Source organism: Dendrobium catenatum, unplaced genomic scaffold (assembly GCF_001605985.2).
Source record: "Dendrobium catenatum unplaced genomic scaffold, ASM160598v2 fragScaff_scaffold_730, whole genome shotgun sequence".
Taxonomy (NCBI): Eukaryota; Viridiplantae; Streptophyta; class Magnoliopsida; order Asparagales; family Orchidaceae; genus Dendrobium; species Dendrobium catenatum.
Window position 1 is genome coordinate 111,045 of NW_021319192.1, and position 21,812 is coordinate 132,856.

General features: G+C 35.5%; 1 protein-coding gene across 3 annotated transcripts in view; it reads left to right on the forward strand.

Annotated features, from left to right (window-relative positions):
- The first annotated feature begins 18,025 nt into the window (after positions 1-18,025).
- The window catches only part of LOC110095937 (signal recognition particle subunit SRP72), a 24,068-nt gene continuing 20,281 nt past the window's right edge, over positions 18,026-21,812 (forward strand). The window contains exons 1-3 of one of the 3 annotated variants that reach the window (XM_020821663.2): positions 18,026-18,205; positions 18,634-18,787; positions 18,869-19,005. In XM_020821663.2, the coding sequence (XP_020677322.1) occupies positions 18,649-18,787; positions 18,869-19,005 (276 nt within the window). In that variant the 5' untranslated portion in view covers positions 18,026-18,205; positions 18,634-18,648. Of the gene's footprint in view, positions 18,206-18,235; positions 18,524-18,633; positions 18,788-18,868; positions 19,006-21,812 lie in introns of those variants that run through there. The other 2 variants (XM_020821664.2, XM_028696290.1) reach the window with 2 other exon arrangements.

Here is a 21,812-nt window from a genome sequence, read left to right on the forward strand (position 1 = left end):
GAGCATGCGTCCTAAGTCTATGTTATCTAAGACTGATCCTTAATTTTTGTCCCTAGGTGTCACTAAAGTTATGGGATAAAAGGAAATGTTTTTCTAACCTTTCTAGACATTCATACATGTATTGATAGGTTTAGTGATCTACAAGTGAAATAAGACAATAAGTGGGAGAGTAGTAGAAATACAAGAAGAACCAAAAACTACAGAATATCGAAAAGAGAGGAAGAAATGAGAAGACAGAACAATAAATGAATGTGGGCATTTTGTTATTGGACATGCTTCTTCGAAGCCAAGCATGTCTCTGAAACACCCTTTACTCCTATTCAATATAAAATGAACAGGAGAGAAGGGGTTTTAATGCCATTTACTGTCCCCACACTCCAAATCAAGCACTTGAATAAGACTCAACTCAAACAACTTAACTACCCTCTAAATAAAATTCAAAATAACATAAGGGAAATGGTTTCCCAAGATTAGAACCCGACTCGACTACACAAATTATTCCCTATCAAACTCAAAGCAACAAGGGAAACTCAAGTTCCCAAAACAGAACTAAAACAAAATCTCTTTCTACCCACCACATTCTTCCAATCTTACATCCTAGAAGCAAACACTAATGAAGGAGAGAACCTATATAAGATAAAACACTTCATTCCAAAAAGAAAGATCTAGAAAAAAAAAAAAAAAAATCCAACACCAATACACTCCACGAAGTTTACCTACTCCAAGACAATATCTTACAAAAATTCTACCAAAATGAACCAATGTATAGAAACCTTTCCATGAGCAATTTATCAAAACAACTCTGACACAAAGACAGGAATCAAGTGCTTCTCTACTTTATTTAAAGTGGGGTTAACATGTGGAAGTTTCTTAATGAATAGGCATTATAATGCCCTCCATCAAGAGACCTTCACGAAACAAAATCACAAAATTTCTCAACGCAAGACAACTCACAGAATTCGTCATAAAGAATCTCAATACAAAACAATTCGCAAAGCTCTTTCAAAAGTCTCCGACAATAGAGAAACTCGTGAAGCTTTTGACACAAAATCAATACGCTTTCAACTTTCCACCCAGTTACTGAAATGAAATCAAATAGAATGCAAGGGTGAAAATCAACACTTCTTTGTAACAATCCACAGGACAACGAATCCACTCAATATTAGAACTCAAAAATTCTATCAAAACATAATTACCAAAAAGAGAGTTTAATGCCAATCATCTCTCGCAAGTTATGTGAGTGACCAAAATCTTTAGCTTTCTTCAAGAGGATATAACATAAGGATCAAATCTCTAATCCACACCAACTAAGCAAAATTTATTTAGCATATGAACTTCTCAAAAGAGGAATGACTTTGGTAACCAGAATTTGGTAAAGAAATGTTTAAAGCCTTCAATCTCATATCAAAAGAAGCAAAGAAAAGAGAATTTCAGATTTCATGCTTGAACACCCTCAAAATTCGAAAGAAGCTTCTCATATAACTACCCAACCTCCCTTCATACCACATAGGAATAGACAATGAGAAAATCCAAAACACAAGACTTCCTCAACTCCTACACTTGTACCGAATATATTTAGAAAAGAGTAATGAATCCTTAAGTAATTGTTTTGTTTCCAAAGTTCAAGAGAGAAGTAGCAGGCCATCATCATAATATCGCATTGATTCAAGACATAGAACAAATGATTGCTTTTCAATACGTTTCCAAATCATCATCCAAAAGAAATTGAAAGTAGAAGGGTATTTAAGAATTATTTCATTCTGTCAAAAGCTCAAAATGATGTTCCGATTAGCATAAGGCGATACCATACTTCTGCTTACACAAAATTCATATTTAAAGCACCTGAGCATTCTCCAATACTTCTTTAAAAAGGAACTTTACAAAAGACTCTCAAATGCTTGTCAATACCTTTTCAGAGATGTATTTTAACACAATGTAATTACCCTCCCAAACTTTTCGTGAAACCTCCCAAACATCTTCAAAGCACCACTACACCAAGTCTACACGCATTCTCATAAAACACATAAGATGACATGTAAAATTTCTGATAATACCTATAAACCTTGCTTTTAATATCAAGTGTGTAACCAACACTTGTCATGAATTTAGAATCGACATCATGCCGTTGGAAAGAACGAAAATAGCCATACCCCGCCTAAGCAAATCAAAGCCCAATAACCTAAGAAATTGAAATGAAACATTTGAAACTCACATATCTTGCTTGTTGTAACAAATATAACTAAAGATATCCAGATCTTTCATATGGTTTCAAAGAATGCTTGCATTTAAAACTCCCAAAATCTCATAGTAGGAATATAACTTCAACAAGAACATCCCATTGTCATTCAAAATTGAAAGAATGAAATATAAATTTCAGCACCCTTTTCCTACATAGAATCCATCTTAATGCAAAGAAGACCTCAAACCATCATTTCTTGATTTCTACAATACAACGAAAATAATCAATCTCTCTTTTGGAGACAGGAAACAAGCTTTACCATAAATAATGCGATTGCGTATTTTGATAAGTACAACTCTTACACACATAGAGATGATTTCGAGCAACACAGATTTATTTCATTGATCTCTAGGTTTCATACCAAGGAATGAAACTTTAGCCAGGCAATTTCGACACAACATACATATAGAGAAATGACCCAATCTTCAAGACAAATGCAAGTAAAGAAAAGAAAATTTTAAGAAAAGTTATTTCCACCTCAAGAGAACCCACAAACTTCTCTTACTATCAAACACGCATTACTATAGTTGCTAAGAATTCAAGGACAACCCCTCCCTTTTCTTGCAACATGAACACTCAAAAAGCTTATCTCAATCCCTCATAGAGGATTCGATCATATCAACACCTCGCATCCTTTGGGGAATATAAAATCCATTCAAAAGCATTAAGTAAAACACACATAATTCATGAAGGGATGGCCTTCAATTCTATCCATATTTCATAGAATGAACAAGTCCAATTTCCTTTTAGATTTTTACTGATAAACATCTAAACAACACATTGAGAAATCTTCACATGAACGAGATCATTGTATAGAGTTTCAATGAAAGCAAACTAACTATGACTTTCCCTTGAGACATTTCATCAAACATTTGAGATGCAATAATATAAGGCGAAGTGAACAAGACAACATGAAGGTTGCATTTCTCCGATTACACTCAACCTCAAGAAGAAAGAAGCTTGACTTATACATCACTGTATTCCTCATTTTTAGGGAGCTATAGTTGTCTAAAACCTTGAGTTGTCACTTACATACAAGAAGAGCACAAGCAGTAATAAGTATAAGAAAGGCTAAATGACAATATAATCTATCGGATAAGGAAGCCAAGATGTCATAGCCTACAACTGCAGCATCCATATTTTTTTTAAAGGAATCATATCCAAGCAATAGCGAAGAAGAAAGGGAAGAAATGAAAGGAAGGAGAACAAAACAGGGAAAGAGGATGAAGGAAAAGTAGAGAAGAAAAAGAAGAGGAAGAAGAAGAAGAAGAAGAAAATGCGAAAGTGGTTACCTGCCCTAGCGAAGTATGAGAAGTTTGGGTTGAGGCGAGGAGGGCGGGTGAGTCCGACGACGGCGCCAGTTAGGGTAGCGTCGAGTCGGAGACGGTGTTGGCGACGGCAGCATCGGATCCAAGGTCGGACGAACAAGAGGGGGCTTCCGCCTCTTGGTCTCTGCGAACCGAGAGAAGCCAAGAGAGAGAGAGCCGGAGGTAGGGCAGGACGGCGTCGGGCTCGGTTCTGAAGGCGGAGTCGGACGGGAGCTTCGCGAATGTAGGCGGGGCTTCCGCCCGTCTCCCTCTCCTGGCGCCGGTTCGGGACAGAGAAAACGAGAGAGGGAGCAGAGGGAAGTCGGGCGTGAGAGAGGGGGATCCGGCGTGAGTGATCGATGCTTCGGCCTTGATTAGGGCACTAGAGCAAGAGAGGGAAAATCGGAGCCGTCCGATCGAATTCTTGATCGGACTGTGGAATCCCAATTGGCTTGGAAAATCAATCAAACCTTGATTAGGATTTAGTTACACCCGATGGACTAAAATCCGGTTCAAAATCGAGTCAAGTCTGGTTCGATCCGGGTCAACTCGACCTCGCCTCGACTCGACCAAAATTAATTCAACAAAATAGGATAAAATAAATCGAAATCAAATTAATATCAATTCGAATCGAATCAGGCTCGACGATGCTCGATCAACATAATCAAACCCAGTCGATGGCGAATCAAGAAAAAAAAAAACGAGGTCAACAAAGCAGAAATGTTAATTGGGTAAAGACCATGACGATTTGGTCCTTGGAGAAGAGTCTTGTTGGTCCGGGAGTCCTTAATGGAGAAGCCATGGGCATCAAAAAGCACAAAGCAAGAATTGTCGTTAGTGAGTTTATGAATTGAAAGAAGATTATGAGAGAGATGAGGTACATGAAGTACTTGAGGGAGTGAAAGCTTACGATAGGGAGTGGGTAGCAAACCTTGACCGGTATGAGCAATTGGAAGCTGCTGTCCATTCCCTACCTGAACTTGAGATGAACCGGTATATGGTTGCATATTATGCAGTGTAGCAGGATTGGCTGCAGGTGTTCTGTTGCTCCAGAATCAAAAAACCAGTCAGCCGTTTGAGGTGTATCTGTTGAGATGGCATTGTGTTGTAAGAGGTATCATGACGATACCAGCAATGTGTAGCTGAATGACCTGATTTTACGCAAATTTGACAGTCTAGGGGCACACGGGTTCGTCGTCCTCCATGAGTCGATGCTGATGAGCGACCAGAAGGTGAACAAACAGAGCCTCGATTCGAGTATCCTCGGCCAGGAGACGAGCGCCCACGATAAGTGGAAGAAACAGAGGCTCGACCACGATTCGATGCACGAGTAGCAGTCAAAGAAAAGTTGGGATCAACTGGAGGGTTTGTACTGGCTTCGCGTGAAATCTCAGTTGAGATATGCAGTTCTTCATTGCACAGCATAGCATAGAAGTCATCTAAGGAGATGGGTTGAAGCTGATTTCGTATTATAGCTTTGAATGACCGAAATGTGGCGGGTAGACCATTCAGTGTGTAAAGGATGATATCCTCAACGTCAACAGAGGATCCGGCTGCTACAATAGCGTCTATTTTGGACTTAATCTCTGAGAGGTATTGGAACATAGATTTGTCACCAAGTTGTAGTTGGTGTAACTCATTCTTGAGTTGCAGCAGTCTGGCGCGATTAGTAGATTGGAGACGAAGCTCCAATGTAGTCCAGATTTGATGAGTGGAAGAAAGATTGAGAATGTAGGGTAGCAAAGAAAGTGACACAGTCGAATAGATGGCTGATTGGAGATGCTGATCAATGAGCTTCCATGTTTGAAACAATGGATTCTGAACTAAGGTTCCTGCTGCAGAGAGAATTTCGTCTGCGGGTTTTGCCACAGTGCCGGTTAAATAACCTTCAAAATTGTTTGCAGCAAATAGTTTAAGAAGTTGAGATTTCCAGAGAAGATGATTTTCGGTGGTCAGCTGAACAGTGACCATGGTTTTGACGTTGGCCATGAAGAACTTAAGTTGAGGCGGGATTATAACTTCTGCCGATGGAGAAGCAGGTGAGATAGTAACATAGGAGGGAGTATTTGATGTAGACTCTGCCATTGTAGAAGAAGAAGAAGTTCCAACCTAGAGCTCTGATACCATGATAAAACTCCTTCTTCAATAACCTGCATCAACAATCAGAACTATGCAAAACAGAGAAGAGAGTATCAACGTTAGAAGACATAGAGAAGATAGTGAAAACACTGTTCATCTCATTTCCTTCCATGATTTTCTTCACAGCATAGATGTGGTATATTAAGCCGGAGGAGGAGACAGCCCAAACGGTTGTGATTCCTCACAGCCATCAAACGATGGAAATTACACCGTACAAAAGGTAAACAAAGTAGTGGAGCAGCCATGAAGGGAACCACGTCGGCTTATGTATAATTAAAGGGTCATATCAAGTCTCCTTATCATTTATCATATTCATCCATTTCATCTGTATATAAAAATTTTATTTTAAATATTTCATCTAACTTTGAGCTTAGATTTTATTATCAAGACGCTCAAATTAATGAATGGAAACAAGCAATGAGAGATGAACTAGATGCTTTAGAATATAATAATACTTGGACCGTTACCTCCTTGCCTCACAGGAAAAAGAGCATTGGTTGCAAATGGACATACAAAATCAAATATAGCTATGATGGATTCATTAACAAACACCAGGCTCGGCTTGTCGCCAAGAGATACACTCAACAAGAAAGAATTTATTTTATTGAAACATACTCTCCGGTTGATAAAATTGTAACTCTTAAAATTTTGTTAACCCTTGCCGCCAGTCATGATTGGAACCTGGTTCAATTAGATTTTAATAATGCATTCCTTCATGAAGATTTAAATGAAGAATTCTACATGGATTTGCCTCTTGGTTTTATAAGGGGGAGACGATCACCAATAGAATCAACAACTAACATGTCGTTTACATAAATTTATATACATACTCAAATAGGCCTCACAAGAATGATATACAAAATTATCTTAATCTATCATTCAGTTTGGTCTTAAACAATCAAGATCAAATTATTATCTATTTATCAAAGAAATAAGTTTAATTCTTTTAGTGTATGTCGATAATATCATTATTGTAAGACCTTCCATGGAAACAAATTTCAAATTTGAAGTTGAGATATATATTCGGCTGCATGCTTCTGATTTAGGGTTTGTTGTGTATCTTATAATGTTAATTTGAATGAGCAGCTAGTAGCTACCATATTAATTTGCAGAAATAATATCTCCTGCATGCCCAGCCCCATGAACACGTACTGCCAATCTGCCATTGATTGATTGAGAGTCAGTCAAATTAATAATAGCGACTCATCATTGACTTTGTGAACTTTCATCCTCTCCGTTGCATTGTTCAAAGTCAGTCGTTGCAACTTTTCATATATCGATGGTATTCACCTTTTCATAAAGTAGTAATGATGCCTTTGTCCGAACTATTATTTGATTTAATTAACTTAAAGTTTTAATTTCTATGATGGCTGTCCAATTTGTCTCCTTCATTTTTTTTATTTGTATTAACATGCCTGGGCTAGCTGCTTTTGATTTTCCTCTTTTTTTTTTGGTTCTTTTTAAGGTCAGACAAATCTACGCTAGAATAATCTAATGATTACGTGCAGCATTGTCAGATTTGCTTCCATTTGTTGATCTTGCAGAGGCATTCATTATTATTACAAATAAAATGTATATTCTATTTTATTTGCGTACATCATTCCCATTATCTCTTTTATTCTTATATGCATTTTTATTTTTATTTATAGATGCCAAAAAGTTATTATCTAAACTTTTTTTTTGTCATTTAATTAATTTATTTGTGTATATATATATATATATATATATATATTAGAGACTTGTTCAACTCAATCGATAGATACCATGCTCATGCTCATGCTCATGCTCATGCTTATATGAGACTATTAAGACTATTAATTATATGAATTTGCTGACATATTAAGTTAATTAATATTACTCTAGTAACCAGCATTAAGATGATATGTGCATTTGCTAGGCTAATTTGCAGGATTAATTAGTTGGATGGGAAATAAATTGTGTAAGATCAGATGCATGATGGTTCTAAAGGGAATTTAGTCTACTGATTGTGTTGTATTCTAAATTGAATATATTTGATTATAATTTGTTGGTCATTAAAAGAGAAACATAAAATATTAAATTTAAGTGTTATATACATGAGGGTGCTCGGTGGATATATAGGTGGCTTTATATTTAGAGACAAAATGCAAAATAGATATATAGGTGAAAAGATTAATAGAGTAGTAAGATTAGAGAGAGTTGACTTAGATAGGTTTGTCATAAAAAATGCCAGCTTCCTAAAGAACTGATTAGGAGAGTAGATGTATTAGAGTTGGTTTTTGTTAATTAAGAAAAATAGACTTAGAATTCAAAGGATTTGACTCTTAATTTAAGTATTAGAAGTGATTTTTTATTAGATTTAAATAAAAATTTGACTCTTAATTTATAGGACATAACGAAGATAAATACTTATGTGTTTGTTGTTATTGCATTTGATTGTGATGAATTTTATCAAAAATCTTAAGGATTTGACATCTAATGAAACTGATTCAAGCCAATCAATCTTAGCCGAAGTTGTTTACATCATTTTGAATTTATTATTTATGAATGAATATGCATCAATGGACAATTAAATTGCATGGCAATAAAAACTTTGGATTTTTTATAAAATAAAATTAAGCTTCATTCAATGAAACCTTTTCCAGACACATTTAAACTTTGACCTAAGCCCTAAATCTAGAACACCAAGTCATACTTCTGCTTTAAATTTTTTTTTTTTTATTTCTTTCCGCTGTTAAGAAAGTTACTGAAATAATACATATATAGAGGGCGAAAACCATGGCTGCATTTGGTCTAATTAAGAGTTTTGTTTTTTTTTTTTTATTGCATTTAAGACCCTATCTTAGCCTTTTCTTGATCAAGAAAATATTTATTTCTCAATTTCTTCTTAATCAAACATGAGGGGGTTAATTAGACAATATTTATTTTGCCGTATTCTCTTGCAATCAAGAAAATATTTATTTCTCAATTTCTTCTTAATCATACATGAGGGGGTTAATTAAAATCAATTTCTTTTCCTTTTCATTTTTTTTAATTAATTCCTTCAAATAAAACAGGGGCATCTTATCAGTTTGCTTTACCCAGCTAATAAATGAAATAGTCATTGTCAAATATTAGATCAAAGTTGTCCAACTTGATAATAACGGTAACATTATTGATATTAAGGACAGCAAGAGAATACGGCAAAATAATATTATCTTGGGCAGTGTATGCCTCTCAATTGGCACAATAAATAAATATATATATTTCATCTCAACAAATATAAATTAAGTTGTGTGGCTGACGGGCATAGATACAGTTTAACATCACATAAATACAGTTGAAAGAAGATTAAGTGTTGATTCATCCAGAATGTTAGCAGGAGAGCTTCGATGGGAGTTTTTTATTTAGGGTTTCGGAATGGTTATGACATATGGATAGGATATAATGGGAGATGGCCGTTTACAATAATAAACTCCTAAACCCTAATGATAAAAAACAGGCTACTCACCAAATTAGAAAGATGACGACTACCACTAAATAATCTTTCTAAGAATCTATCACCAAGCCCACTTGCTGAACTTTTATTACGTCCTATGACCGGACGTAGCTCTACGTTCGGTCAGAGGATTGTTACTCGGTTTTTGCTAGGTATTGTTTGGTAATAACGAGGAATACGTACCGCTCTGTGAAGACCAATATCGAGCAATACCGAGTAATCCCAAAAAATACCAAGTTTTTCTAGAAAGATAAAAACTACCACCAAACAATCTTTTTTGGAATCTTCCAACCAACTTGTTTCATGATGTTGAAGAAAGAGAAATATTGATGATAATAGGTGAAGTTCAAAATTTTTTGAAAACCCCTAATGACCGGATATATACATCCACTAATTCTAGGTCAATAAACATTAATGATTACAAAATTATGGACCTAAACATTTATGAATGTCGTATTCTTATGAGGATATTCTATCAGCTATATACTCTTTAGTTTTGTACACCATTATTATGATGACGTTATGAGCATTATTATTGAGATATCACATTTTCTTAGAAATAAATTAGTGCTAAGATTGCCATTTCAAGTGAGTTTGAAAAGTTACAGAAAACTATTATAATTACTTTATGTAAGGTTGAAGGACACTTCATCATTATTTACAATTATGGTTATCTAGTGCATTTACTACTTAGTGAAGAAACCCTAAACTTGATGATTCTATCTATATAGATGATTATATATATCCATTTGAGAGATAACATATAAATATATATCATTTATTAATGTCATATATATATTTTTATATTTATTGGTCTTTAATAGTTTATAACTTTTTTTAGTATCAAAGGATTAATATATTGACAATAATACACAACTCAGTGGATCAATTACTAAGGAGGGCTTATCTTTTTGTTTCAAATATTTAGAGGGATTTGAGTTATTGCATAAATCCATAAGCATTATATACTTATCAAATGAGGAGAGTTTACAGTATAAGTTCTCAAGTTCCAGAATTCTTTTGAGCAAGGTGACCATGAATATGAAATATATGATGGATTATTTGTGCCAGCTCATAGATATATGTTTCACCATTGTGATAATATTATGCCATATAGAAAACATTTCACACATCTCTCACAGTTAGATGTGGAAATTAAAAAGCTTGAGAATGAAATATTTCATTATTGATATAGACAAAATGTTTGTTTTGATCTTATCAATTGTGATTAAATCATACTTGTTCACCTCTTCTTTTTTTTTGTAAAAGTTCAGTCTTCTATCATCTCCTCATATATAGTTGCTAGCTAGGCTTTCCTATCTTAGCGTAGAAGCACATAGATTCTTTTAAGAGGACCCAAATGATATAGTATGAGCAAGCTTTACGAAGCTTACAAAATTTTTTATGCCAATTGTCCATTAAATGTCAATTGACTTTGCTTTTGTTTTTTAATGATAAGGAAGAAAATGTATAATAATGAAACTTAATTTTGATATTTATTTTACATGATTTACAATTTTAGATATAGTATTAAAATTTTAATAAAATTTGTTATAAAAATAGTTTTTAGGTTTTAAATTTATTACAAGTAAATTAAATTTTCTTGTGTTAAAAAAAAAAAAAAAAAACTCTTAACATGTTCTTAATGATTGGAGAAATGTTGAACGTTGTTGTCCAATACTTTCTTAGAGTTGAAGGTGAAGGCTAATATGTTATATAGGTGATGTATGCATGTTTGGACATTAGAGCGAGATAAGCTGTCATGACAACTATATGTAGAAGCCATGATGACACAACAAAAAGGTGGGAGAATTGCTAATTGTTGGTTCTCCCATAAGATGACTTGTAGGTTCATCATCTTGTCACTGGATTCACCACTCGAGCCATTCATTTTTTCATATGTCTCATCAAAACTTAGTTGTGGAGTCCTAAATTCTTCTTGCGGACAAAATATCTCATATGAAGATTATGATAATGACACTGCAACATTCATTTCAATATGGATTGAAGGTACATAATGTAGTGACACGAACAAATTTGGTCACTACGAGAAATTAATTAATATGTAATTGTAATGAAACTTAACTTAAACTTACGATAATATAGTCATTCTGTCATGTGTATCACACCAATCATAAATATATTGACCCACTCCTTGTAATTACATGCATTTGATACTTGGATTGCATTATTTTTTTTCTATCTTGGTAATGAGGAGTGCCTTTAATTTTAGCTTATAAAATTAAAAACCGTGAAGATGCATGCCTCAATACAACTTGGCAATTTTCGATATCATCTAGAAAAATTCGATACATGAAATTCACTATAAGGCTAAATACTTTGTAATTAAGTGATCTCTTTATTTGAAGTTTAAGCTCTTCTAATATTGTGTTTATTGGGACTTGTAAGAGATGATTTCTCCAATTGGTATATGTAGGATAGAACTGTTCATCGATGTCCAATTGTCAATCATATTGTAGAATTAAATGCTAAACTTCTTTCAACAAATTACATGCTTTACAAAGATTAGAATTTACAAATTAAATATTGTTAGCTATAAAGTCATATATAATATCATGATTAATTTTTTAAACTAAGAGAACTGATAACTCCATTCATTGTATTTTATCAAAGTTGATGTTGAAACGGCTCAATTTCATGAGAAATTACTACTTTTAGTCACCGAACGGTCTGAAAGTCAATCAGGTGCGCCACTTCATTTAATACACATAGGTATACAATGAAGATACATCGTGTATTAGTGATGTATTGCTTCTTGATTAACCTTCGAACGGCGTTGTAACCACATGTAATAATTTCACTGAAATTAAGAAAAGTAAATAATTCAAGCAGATTTATAGCTACACCAACATGCGTTTGTGATGAAAATCCACTAATTAGTAAATAAATATTTTATCCTCCTCTCTCGTTTATTCATCTATCCTAGGGGTGCAAATGAGCCAAGCCAACTCACGAGCCAGCTCGAGCTCGACTTGTTAACAAGCTCGTGAGTCGAGCTTATCAAGTATCAAGCTCGAGTTCGAGCTCGGTCTATAAATGACCTCGAGTTCAATACGTAGTCTGTCCGACTCAAGTGCTCGACGAGCGGCTCGAGTAACAGTAAGTGTGGAATCACGGAAGTGCGAAAGATCAAAAGCAAAATTCTAATTGCGGAACCGGACTTGCGGAAGGCGGAAGCAAACCGAGTGGGTTTTGGGTCACAGCAGATAAGCCAAAGTCCAAACTGAAAATAGAGAAATATATTTTGAAACTTTTGTTGTGAACCGGTTCATTAGGTTTTTTTTTTTTGGTTTTTACATACATACCACTTTATTCCTTGTATTTTACATACTTAACACCTAAAACTTAAATATTACACTACTACAACTCAAACACAAACTTAACCTCATATCTGCCACTCCGTCTCACTCCGCTCACTCCATTTCTTCTTCCCGTAGTTTCCCGTGTGAGATCTAATTTCCCGCGGAAGTAGCTAAATCCTATCCGGCTCCCGCGAACCTGATTTTGCCCGCCTTCTTCCGTTTTGTTGCACAGATGCATTAGGTAAATCCCGTTTGGCTCCTCCCCCGAACCTGAATTTGGCCGCCTTCTTCCATTTTATCGCACAACTGCATTAAGTAAATCCCGTCCGGCTCCTCCCACGAACCTAAAGTTGCCCGCACAGCTGTAGTTATATCTCTCTGAAATCCCTATTCCAAATCGATCTCTGTTCAGCGAATTAGGTTTGTTGTAAGTAATTATTTGGAGTTTTTAAAGAGGAATATTACCCTATTATTTAAGCTTTTTGTCTAAAAATCTGGTGTTGAATTTGTGTTATTATTTCAGTTCTCAAAGTTGAAGAAGAAATTGCTAGTGGGTGGCATACTTCGTGTAGAATGGATTGTGATGAAAGTAGGAAATGATTTATGTGGAGAGAAGGAAGAGCGTTTTTTTTGTTACATTTAAATATGGAGGATTTTGGGTTGACACCAATGATTACTTTAGAAAGAAATATAATGGTGGCAAACAAAGGACTGTCAAAATTGAGAAAGGAAGTATGAAACTTTTTATACTCAAAAATCAAAATAGAGATTTTTAAAATATGTCCATGGCTTAAAGGGTATAAATAGAGTATGCATTATCACATTCACATAACATCGCCGAAGGAATACAAAATTATAAATACTAACGTAGACGTGGTAGAGATAGTTAAACTTTCAAGTGGAAATTTTCGTGCCGAGTTGGTTATCTCAGTACAAGAAGTAGATAGAGAACAATCAAACACAAACCTCATGAGGGTTGTCGGTGTTGAATATATGGCAGAATGTTCTGTGATCCATAATGGTTGTATTTCAGGTGTTCAGACTACAAGTGCTATAGATATAGGTATTGGCACCTTCTTCAATGATGCAAAAAGTTTCAAGAATGCTCTCTGATCAGTTGCCATAAAGGAGAACTTTGGGGTGCGGATAAAAGCCAGCGATAAGAAATGTGTGATTGCGACTTGTCCTATCAAGGTTGTGAATGGAGAGTTCGGGCCTCCTTATGTGAAGACACTAAATCTTTCCAACTTAGGAGACTAGATGGAGTACACACGTTCCCTGGGATAAATCGTGCTGGGAATAGGCTAGAAACATCTGCTTGGGTTGCCAATGAGATTCAGGAGATGGTGAAGAGGTACCCAGATATTCCACCAAAAGAAATAAATAGTAGTCTAGAGAAAGTGTTTGGTTTATCCTTACCTTATATGAAGCTTTGGAGGGCAAGAGAGGAAGCCAGTGATGCTTTATTTGGTTTAGTTGATGACAACTACAAATGAGTTCCAACATTGGCAGCTGAACTCCTTCATAGAAATCCATGATCACATATAACATATGCATTTAATAGTGAAGATCATTCATTCCAGAGGTTTTATGTTTGTTTTAAGGTATGTGCTAGTGGATTTCTTGCTGGGTGCATACCACTAGTCAGTTTGGATGCATGCCATCTTAAATCGAAGTACCTAGATTTGCTGTTATTGACCAACTCCCTAGACGAAAATAATGGCTTATTCAATTTAGCGTACGTTGTTGTGGAGACTGAGTCCAAACAAACATGGTCATGGTTTCTCCAAAATTTGGGAGAAACAATTGGTATTTCCTTAAGTCATCTGTGTTTTATATCAGATATGGAGAAGGGTTTGGGAGAGGCAATAAAAGATGTATATCCTGAAGCTGGCATAGAATTTGTATTTGCCATTTGTGGAAGAATATAAAAAAATTTGCCACTGTAAAGATGGCCAAAAAGTTTATGGACTTGTTTGGGAGGCCGCTAATGCTTACACAAATACAGAGTTCAATGAGAAGCTAGTAGAACTATGTCAGTTGAGCCAAGCAGTGTACTTGTATCTTATTTCATTACCATGTAAGTGGTCAAGGAGTCCATTCATGATTGGGATATGTCATGCTGCTTATACAAACAATTTTGTCGAGTCATTTAACTCATGGGTTAATGATGCTAGAACTAAACCTGCTGTGGACCTCATCAATTTGATATGGGGAAAGCTTATGGTGCAAAGAGCTCAACGGAAGATGAGTAGCTTGAGTTGGCAACATGAGTTAGTCCCAAATGTGGAGGAATATATTAGAAATATCACAACGCGGAAAGACCATTTTGTTGTTCGGCAATCTAGCCTTTTCAAGGTTGAGGTGGAGGGACTTCATTCGAGACATATCGTTGATATTGAACAAAGAATATGCAACTGTATAGTGTGGCAGTTAACTGGTTTGCCTTGCGTTCATGCAGTGGCTTTCATTGGAATGAAAGAACACCTTCTATGGTATACGTATGTTGATGATTACTACCACGTTCACAGGTAACATATCTGCATATGAACAATTATTTGCATATAACAACAACTAATTTATCTACTTTGTGTTGCATATGGTATAGGTACATACTAGCGTATGATGGAGCAATTTCCACATTTCCTAGAAAGGATCATTGGCCCGTTACAGAGAGTACTGAGCATGTTGGTGTACCGAATACTTGTAAACCAAGAGGAAGACCTAGGAAAAAAAGATTGTTAAATTTCTTGGAGCAAAATAAGAGGTCTCATAGGTGTGGCAGATGTGGTCTATGGAGGCATCATAGGAGCACTTGCAAAAACTCATTGCAAAATAATAATTACGAGGACAATCTGCGGACAGCAGTTGGACAAAGAAGTCGGACAGAATTGCTAAGCAGACGGAATGGAGAGGATCATCAAGAAGATTTTGAGTTCTCATATGTGACTGGTTTTTAGGAATGATAGTATTGACTATTCTTTAAGAATGATAGCAGAAAGCTGTTTTAATTTTTTTGGCTAACATCTCTTTCTATTTTGGTTATGAAACATGCTTTATCCATGTTTTAACAACTTTATTTTAACTCTTTTTTTGTTTGAAAATGAAATCAATTTATCTGTTTGAAGTTGTTTATAGAGTTCAAAATTATATTACTGCCAAAATTTTATATTATAAGCGAACTGGCAAATTATGTATCGAGAAGCAATTGGAACAAAAAATTTCAATACTTCTCGGTCGCACATAGCAGGGATTAATAGGTGTTCTACATTGCAAGAAAATTGATCAAATTTCTATTAATATGCAGCAAGGATGTTTACAACGAATTCTCATAGTGCTTTAAAAGATGGTTAGTAAATCGGTACACAGGAATTGGCTGAGCTTGCGGCACATTCATTAATTTTAATGTTCTTTTAAAGTTAACAAATAGACATAATAAAATGGTTTATCCTAGAACAGAGAGTATTTCTATTGACAAAGTTTAGGAATATCGGGATCTGCTGCAACAACATATAATTGCATGAATGAAACATTATTGTCATCATTTATGTAGCGTAGGAATTACATGAATATGTTCACGAGCATAAATTTTTTCATTAATTTGGATAACCAAAACCAAACAACGTACAATAGACTTGATCAACACATCAATTCAAGGTTGCAAAACTAAACATAACAAAAAAAACATGTTGATCTCTATAATACAACTTAGCATTCAACCCATTTCGACACAACACGCTACAAACACAAATGGATGGTTACATCAACACGAACAATTACAACAAAGACTTTTATCAAGTACATGATCCAGTCAAGACTCTTAATAACCTTTGCCTCAAAGCCTTTGCATTCATCGTCTGTACCATAAGATGCATCTTCTACTTCATCTATCCATCTAAAATATCTGCAGTCGTCATCAATTCGATTATTCATGCTCCTATAAAATTTTCATACATTATTAGGTCCACAGTGGCAAGTGTATATTACACAATTCAGGTGACTGACAATAAACTTCAGATCATGGGCGCCTGTCTCTCGTAGCAGACGAATTCGTAGAACTCATCTAAAACGTTTTGGAATCAACCAACGTTTTCTGTAACAAAACATATAGAATTGATGAATACAAAAGCATAGAACTTAGAATCAACCAATGTTTTCTTGCAAACATTTACATTATGTAACAAAGCAAATAGAACTTAGACAGTTAATATGATTTACATTCTGTAACAAAACAAATAGAATTTTTGATTACATACAAATGTTTTCTGTCACAGTTAGATTTATGTGGCAGTAAACGATAGACAGGAAGAGATAAATCACAAGTTATATATAGATGAATTCTTCAGTTTGTAAGAAAGCTCAAACAATAATACAAAATCCATTTCATAATTCGCCTGGGGTATTTCACGTCATCCCCTCTTTTATAATACAAAGATCGATTTACATTTCATATGATTTGCAGCTCAACAACGATTTGGTGATCGGACCTGCAGCTCGCGATCAGAGCAAGAGTATCTGCAGCTAGCGATCGGACCAGATCCAAACGATTTCGTAAGAAGAGCGGCAAGGAAGATCTGCGGCTCGAGAGAAAGCTTCTGCGAAAAAGCTCACGTGCGGAAAAGCTCACGATCGAATTCAGACGAAGTTGTGAAGAGGTTCTAGGGCTTGCTGAAAGATATCTCCTGCGGAAAAGCTCATGCAGAAATAACGAAAGAGACGGAGTGGCAGTTATGAGGTTAAGTTTATGTTTGAGTTGTAGTAGTGTAACATTTAAGTTTTAGGTGTTAAATATGTAAAATACAAGGAATAAAGTGGTATGTATGTAAAAGCCCTTTTTTTCCTGGGTCGTGAGAAGCGTTGGGGCGCCGTTCCCGTTCGTGACCTAACTAGACTTCTCTTCGAGGGTGTTTGGTATCAGATTGAGTTTAATTTTAGTAGGATTTTCTAAATCCTGTAAATCCAAATTTAGTAAATCCTAAATTGTGTTTGGTATGACAACTTTTAAATCTTGTTAATCCATAAAAGTTGTTTGGCAACAGATTACAGGATTGAAAATAGTTGGAGATTTAAAATTGAAGGAATAATATGAAGCCACTTAATTTGCTTACGCATCAAGTTATAAATTTATTTGTTCTTTATCACATATTATATAATAATTATTATATTTAATCCTACTAATTATTTTTAAATAACTAATTATTTAACTAATAATCATACTAAATATTTAATTAATAATTTAATTACTATTTTATTATTTTTAATTATTAATTTTATTATTTATTATCTCATTAATCACTTAAGAATTTTACTGCTCATTAATTATTTAATTATTATTTATATTATTGTTTATTTATTTAATAATATATATTTTAAATTATATTAATTAAGATAATTATACTAATTTTAAATACTAATTATATTACTAACAATTTAATTAAGTTAAATTAGATCATTACTTTATACACTAATTATACTATTAATTATTTAATTAATTTACTTAGCTATTAATATTTTAAATTATATTAATTAAGTTAACCAGTAATGGCTGAGGCGTCGTTTGCTTTTGTTGCTCCTTGTCGTCCTGCGGCTTCGTTGCTTCGAAGGAGGTGCAATCTAATCGCTTCTTCGGCTCCTTCGTTGCTGTTCGACTTCGCTCCTTCGACGTTCCCTTCCTGTCGGATCGGACGTTACAACATTTTGATCTGAAGCAACGACGGGAGCTCGCTCGCTCGCTGTGAAGGTAACTTTCTCCCTTTCGCGCGCTTCTTCGGCCAAATTCCGTAAATCCGAGTTCTAGCGGGATTTGGATTTACAGGGATTTACCAGATTTAAGGCGTAAATCCGCAAATCCTGGATTTACGGATTTGCCGGATTTACAGCGCCATTTTTTGAGTTTGGCTGGATTTACGGTAAATCCTACTTAAAACGGGAAATAAATCCGATACCAAACACCCCCTTCGTCGTCTTCCGTTCTTCATGCGAGAGGCGACTCGGCGGGTAGAGGGACAGCAGTTTTCCAGTCGTTTGACAGTCGGTAGTCTCCTCCTCACAGTTGCCGGTAGATAGCTTGGTGATCCAGTCGTTTGGCAGTCGGATTTCTCATCCTTTTTTGTATGCTCTCATTTCTATTCCAATTTTTTTTGCTTCCTGCGCATTCGGTCATCCCAGGCCCAGCAAGAGTCCATGGCACCCAAGGCGAAGCCAAAGCCCTCGCCGCCAGCCGCCAAACCTCAGACGCCACCGCTGGAGGACCTTTTCTCCGCCCTCCATCGCCATTCCGAGAATTCCCAGTATGATCAGGTCGTCCAGGTCGCAGATCAAGGTCTCCCTCTCTCTCTTTCTTTATCGTTCCAGATTCTCCTTTATGCTTTTTCTTTTCGATTGACTACCTTGCTTCTTGCAGTTCTTTCGGTTGCCCCTGGAGACGAGGACGCTATTCGGTGCAAGATCGTTGCTTTGATAAAGTCTGATGCCATTGATAAGGCCCTTTCTACTATTCTCGCATCTGAAAGCCTGCCCATCGATTTAAAATTCTACAAGGTATTCTGTTTATCTACGAATTTGATGGAAATATTTTGCATGGTTGTTGCCAGATCTGACTTATTTCATCTGACTTCCTGTTTAATTTCTTGTGTTTCGTTGCATTCAGAGATAAAGTAGGAGTTGCTGATCATTAAGAATCTTCACTTTAGACATAAACCATCTATTTTCTTTGTTATGCTGAACAAATGAACTTGTATGAAACGTAAAGATGGAAAATGTAGGCTTAGGTTTTTAGGATACCAGTTAGCTTCAGATTGAAACGTCCTTTTACCTCTTAAATTGTAGTTTAATGCCTACAGAAGCAAAAGAAATTCAGTATGACTGGGCTTACATTGCTTCAACAGCACAAATAATTGAGATTTCTTCTGTAGATTGTGACATTGGATGCTGTTCTCTGCTTATTAATGCTATAGATGGTGGAATGGAAGGAGAAAAGGAGCAGAAATATTTCCTTTTATTTACTGTAGGCATTAAACTGGAAGAGGAAAGGCTGAAAGATGTGTAGAAGAGGACTCGAGGAACGCATTGGTTTACAGAGGATGGGAACAAAGCATGGAAAACTGGATGGCAGTGCAGGAATAAGTAGAAAGAAGAAGAACACTAGTCTATGACTCTATTGTTAGTGAGAGGGAGAGGAACACAACAATTATTTTTCATTGACTTGTTAGTTCAACCCTATGACATCTATTTATAATAATAGTGTCAAGTAAGCAAATAGTTAAATACCATAAGAATACTAATGATCCTCAGACAACCATATCATAATTAGTTAAACGAAAGCAAAGTAGAATAACGATGTGACTATAAATTTAGAGCTTACAATTGTGTCCCAACTATAGCATAGGAAAACCACTAGAAAGAATGGTGCAGTAGTCAATCTAAATTCTAAATTGAAATTCTTCTTTTAGATTGCCATAAAGAGGGTGCTCATTATTCCGTTATATCCTTAATAACTCCTTTGCAAGATGATCTTAGAGATCTCGATAATGTTATATGAGTGGGATGTACATATTGAAGAAGGGAATATTAGCTATTGTAGGTTAGGCCATTTGTTAAACTAGAGCTTGTGGTGGTTTTTCTAGAGTGGGTAATTCACAATATCCCCATCAACATGATCAACATTAAATGAATTTTTTTATTGTAGTCTTTTAAAATCATCACAAGCAGCCAAATTGGCTACAGGGCCTACTTTGAGTAAGGCCATTATTTAAACTAGAGCTTGTAGTTATTTTTCTATTGTGGGGAATCAGCAATGTCCTCATCAACATCACCATCATTAAATGGATTTTGCTGTTGCGGATATTTAGAATCATCATAAGTAGTCGGATTGGCTATCTGACCTACTTTTAGTTGGTTGGGTAGTAGAGGAGGAGAGAGAGAAGAGGATCCCAATATATTCTTGATTATTTTTTTTCTTTTTGCTGAGGCTATGTTATGGAGAAGTGGCCTTTTTTACTCTATTCTTTGGTTGTATTTGTAAACGAACCCCTTAGATACCTATTGTTACTTCATATGGTGTTTGTTAGATGTAATCAAAGAGCACCTTTGGTAGTTAGGTTGTTTTTAGATACATGTCATCCTCTAGTGTATAAGTTGCTAGTATAAGGGATTCATCTTTATTTAGCCCTTGCTAATTTCTCGTGAATGATTGGAAAATGATATGAAGGCAAAGCTGATTATAGTTGTTTGATGCTTTTATTGATACCGAGCAATGTGTCAATTGTTCTTTGGATCATTGTATGGTGATGGCAGAGTCCTTGGAATGAGCCAAAAAAGTAGGTCGAAGAGTTTTGATCAAGTGGTCAATTGACAAGATGTCACTTAATGCAAAGGATAGATTGTGGCCCATAAATATGTTCAATGTTTTCTAGCATAATTATAACCTCGATAAAAGTGATTTTGATGATTTTATTCATATTTATATTTGATGGAACTATATGTTCTACCATGGATGCCTCTGTGACTAAATAATGTCAAGGTAATTGATGAAAACTGTTAAAACTGAGAATTTGAGAGGGAAAAACTTGTCTTTATTCATTACAATCTTCCCTATTTATATATTTATACAGGATATCCTAATTAGGAAGAAATAAATTGCCCAGCTTGTCAATCATACGGAGAAAGACAGAACTGTCCAATCCTTTAGTAAGGAAATCTGCAAGTTGATCCTTTGATGATACATGGTCAACACTTACTAGACCACTGTCTAGTTTTTCTTTAATGAAATGTTGGTCCACTTCTATGTGCTTGGTCCTGTCATGCTGGACTGGATTGTGGGCTATGCTGATTGCTGATTTGTTGTCACAATGTAGCTTTATGGGCTCATCCCACTTAACCTTCAGATCTTCTAGGATTATTTTGATCCACAGTAGCTCACATATTCCCAAGGCTATAGCTCGATATTCTGCTTCTGCACTAGATCTTGCCACCACATTCTGTTTCTTGCTTCTCCATGTAACTAGGTTACCTCCAAGAAATGTGCAATACCCAGAGGTAGATCTTCTATCAACCGGTGATCATGCGTAGTCAGCATCCGTGTATACTTCTAGGGTCATTCCACAATCTCTCTTAAAGAGAATTCCTTTTCCTGGTCTTCCTTTAAGGTAGTGCAATATCCTGTCTACCGCTTGCATGTGAATCTGCTTTGGATTCTGCATAAACTGACTGACCATACTTACAACAAATGCTATGTCTGGTCTAGTGTGGGAGGGTAGATCAACTTCCCTACAAGTCTCAGGTAGGCCCCTTTATCTACATTTGGATCTTCTTTAGCTTCTCCCAGTTTAAGATTAGGTTCTACTGGT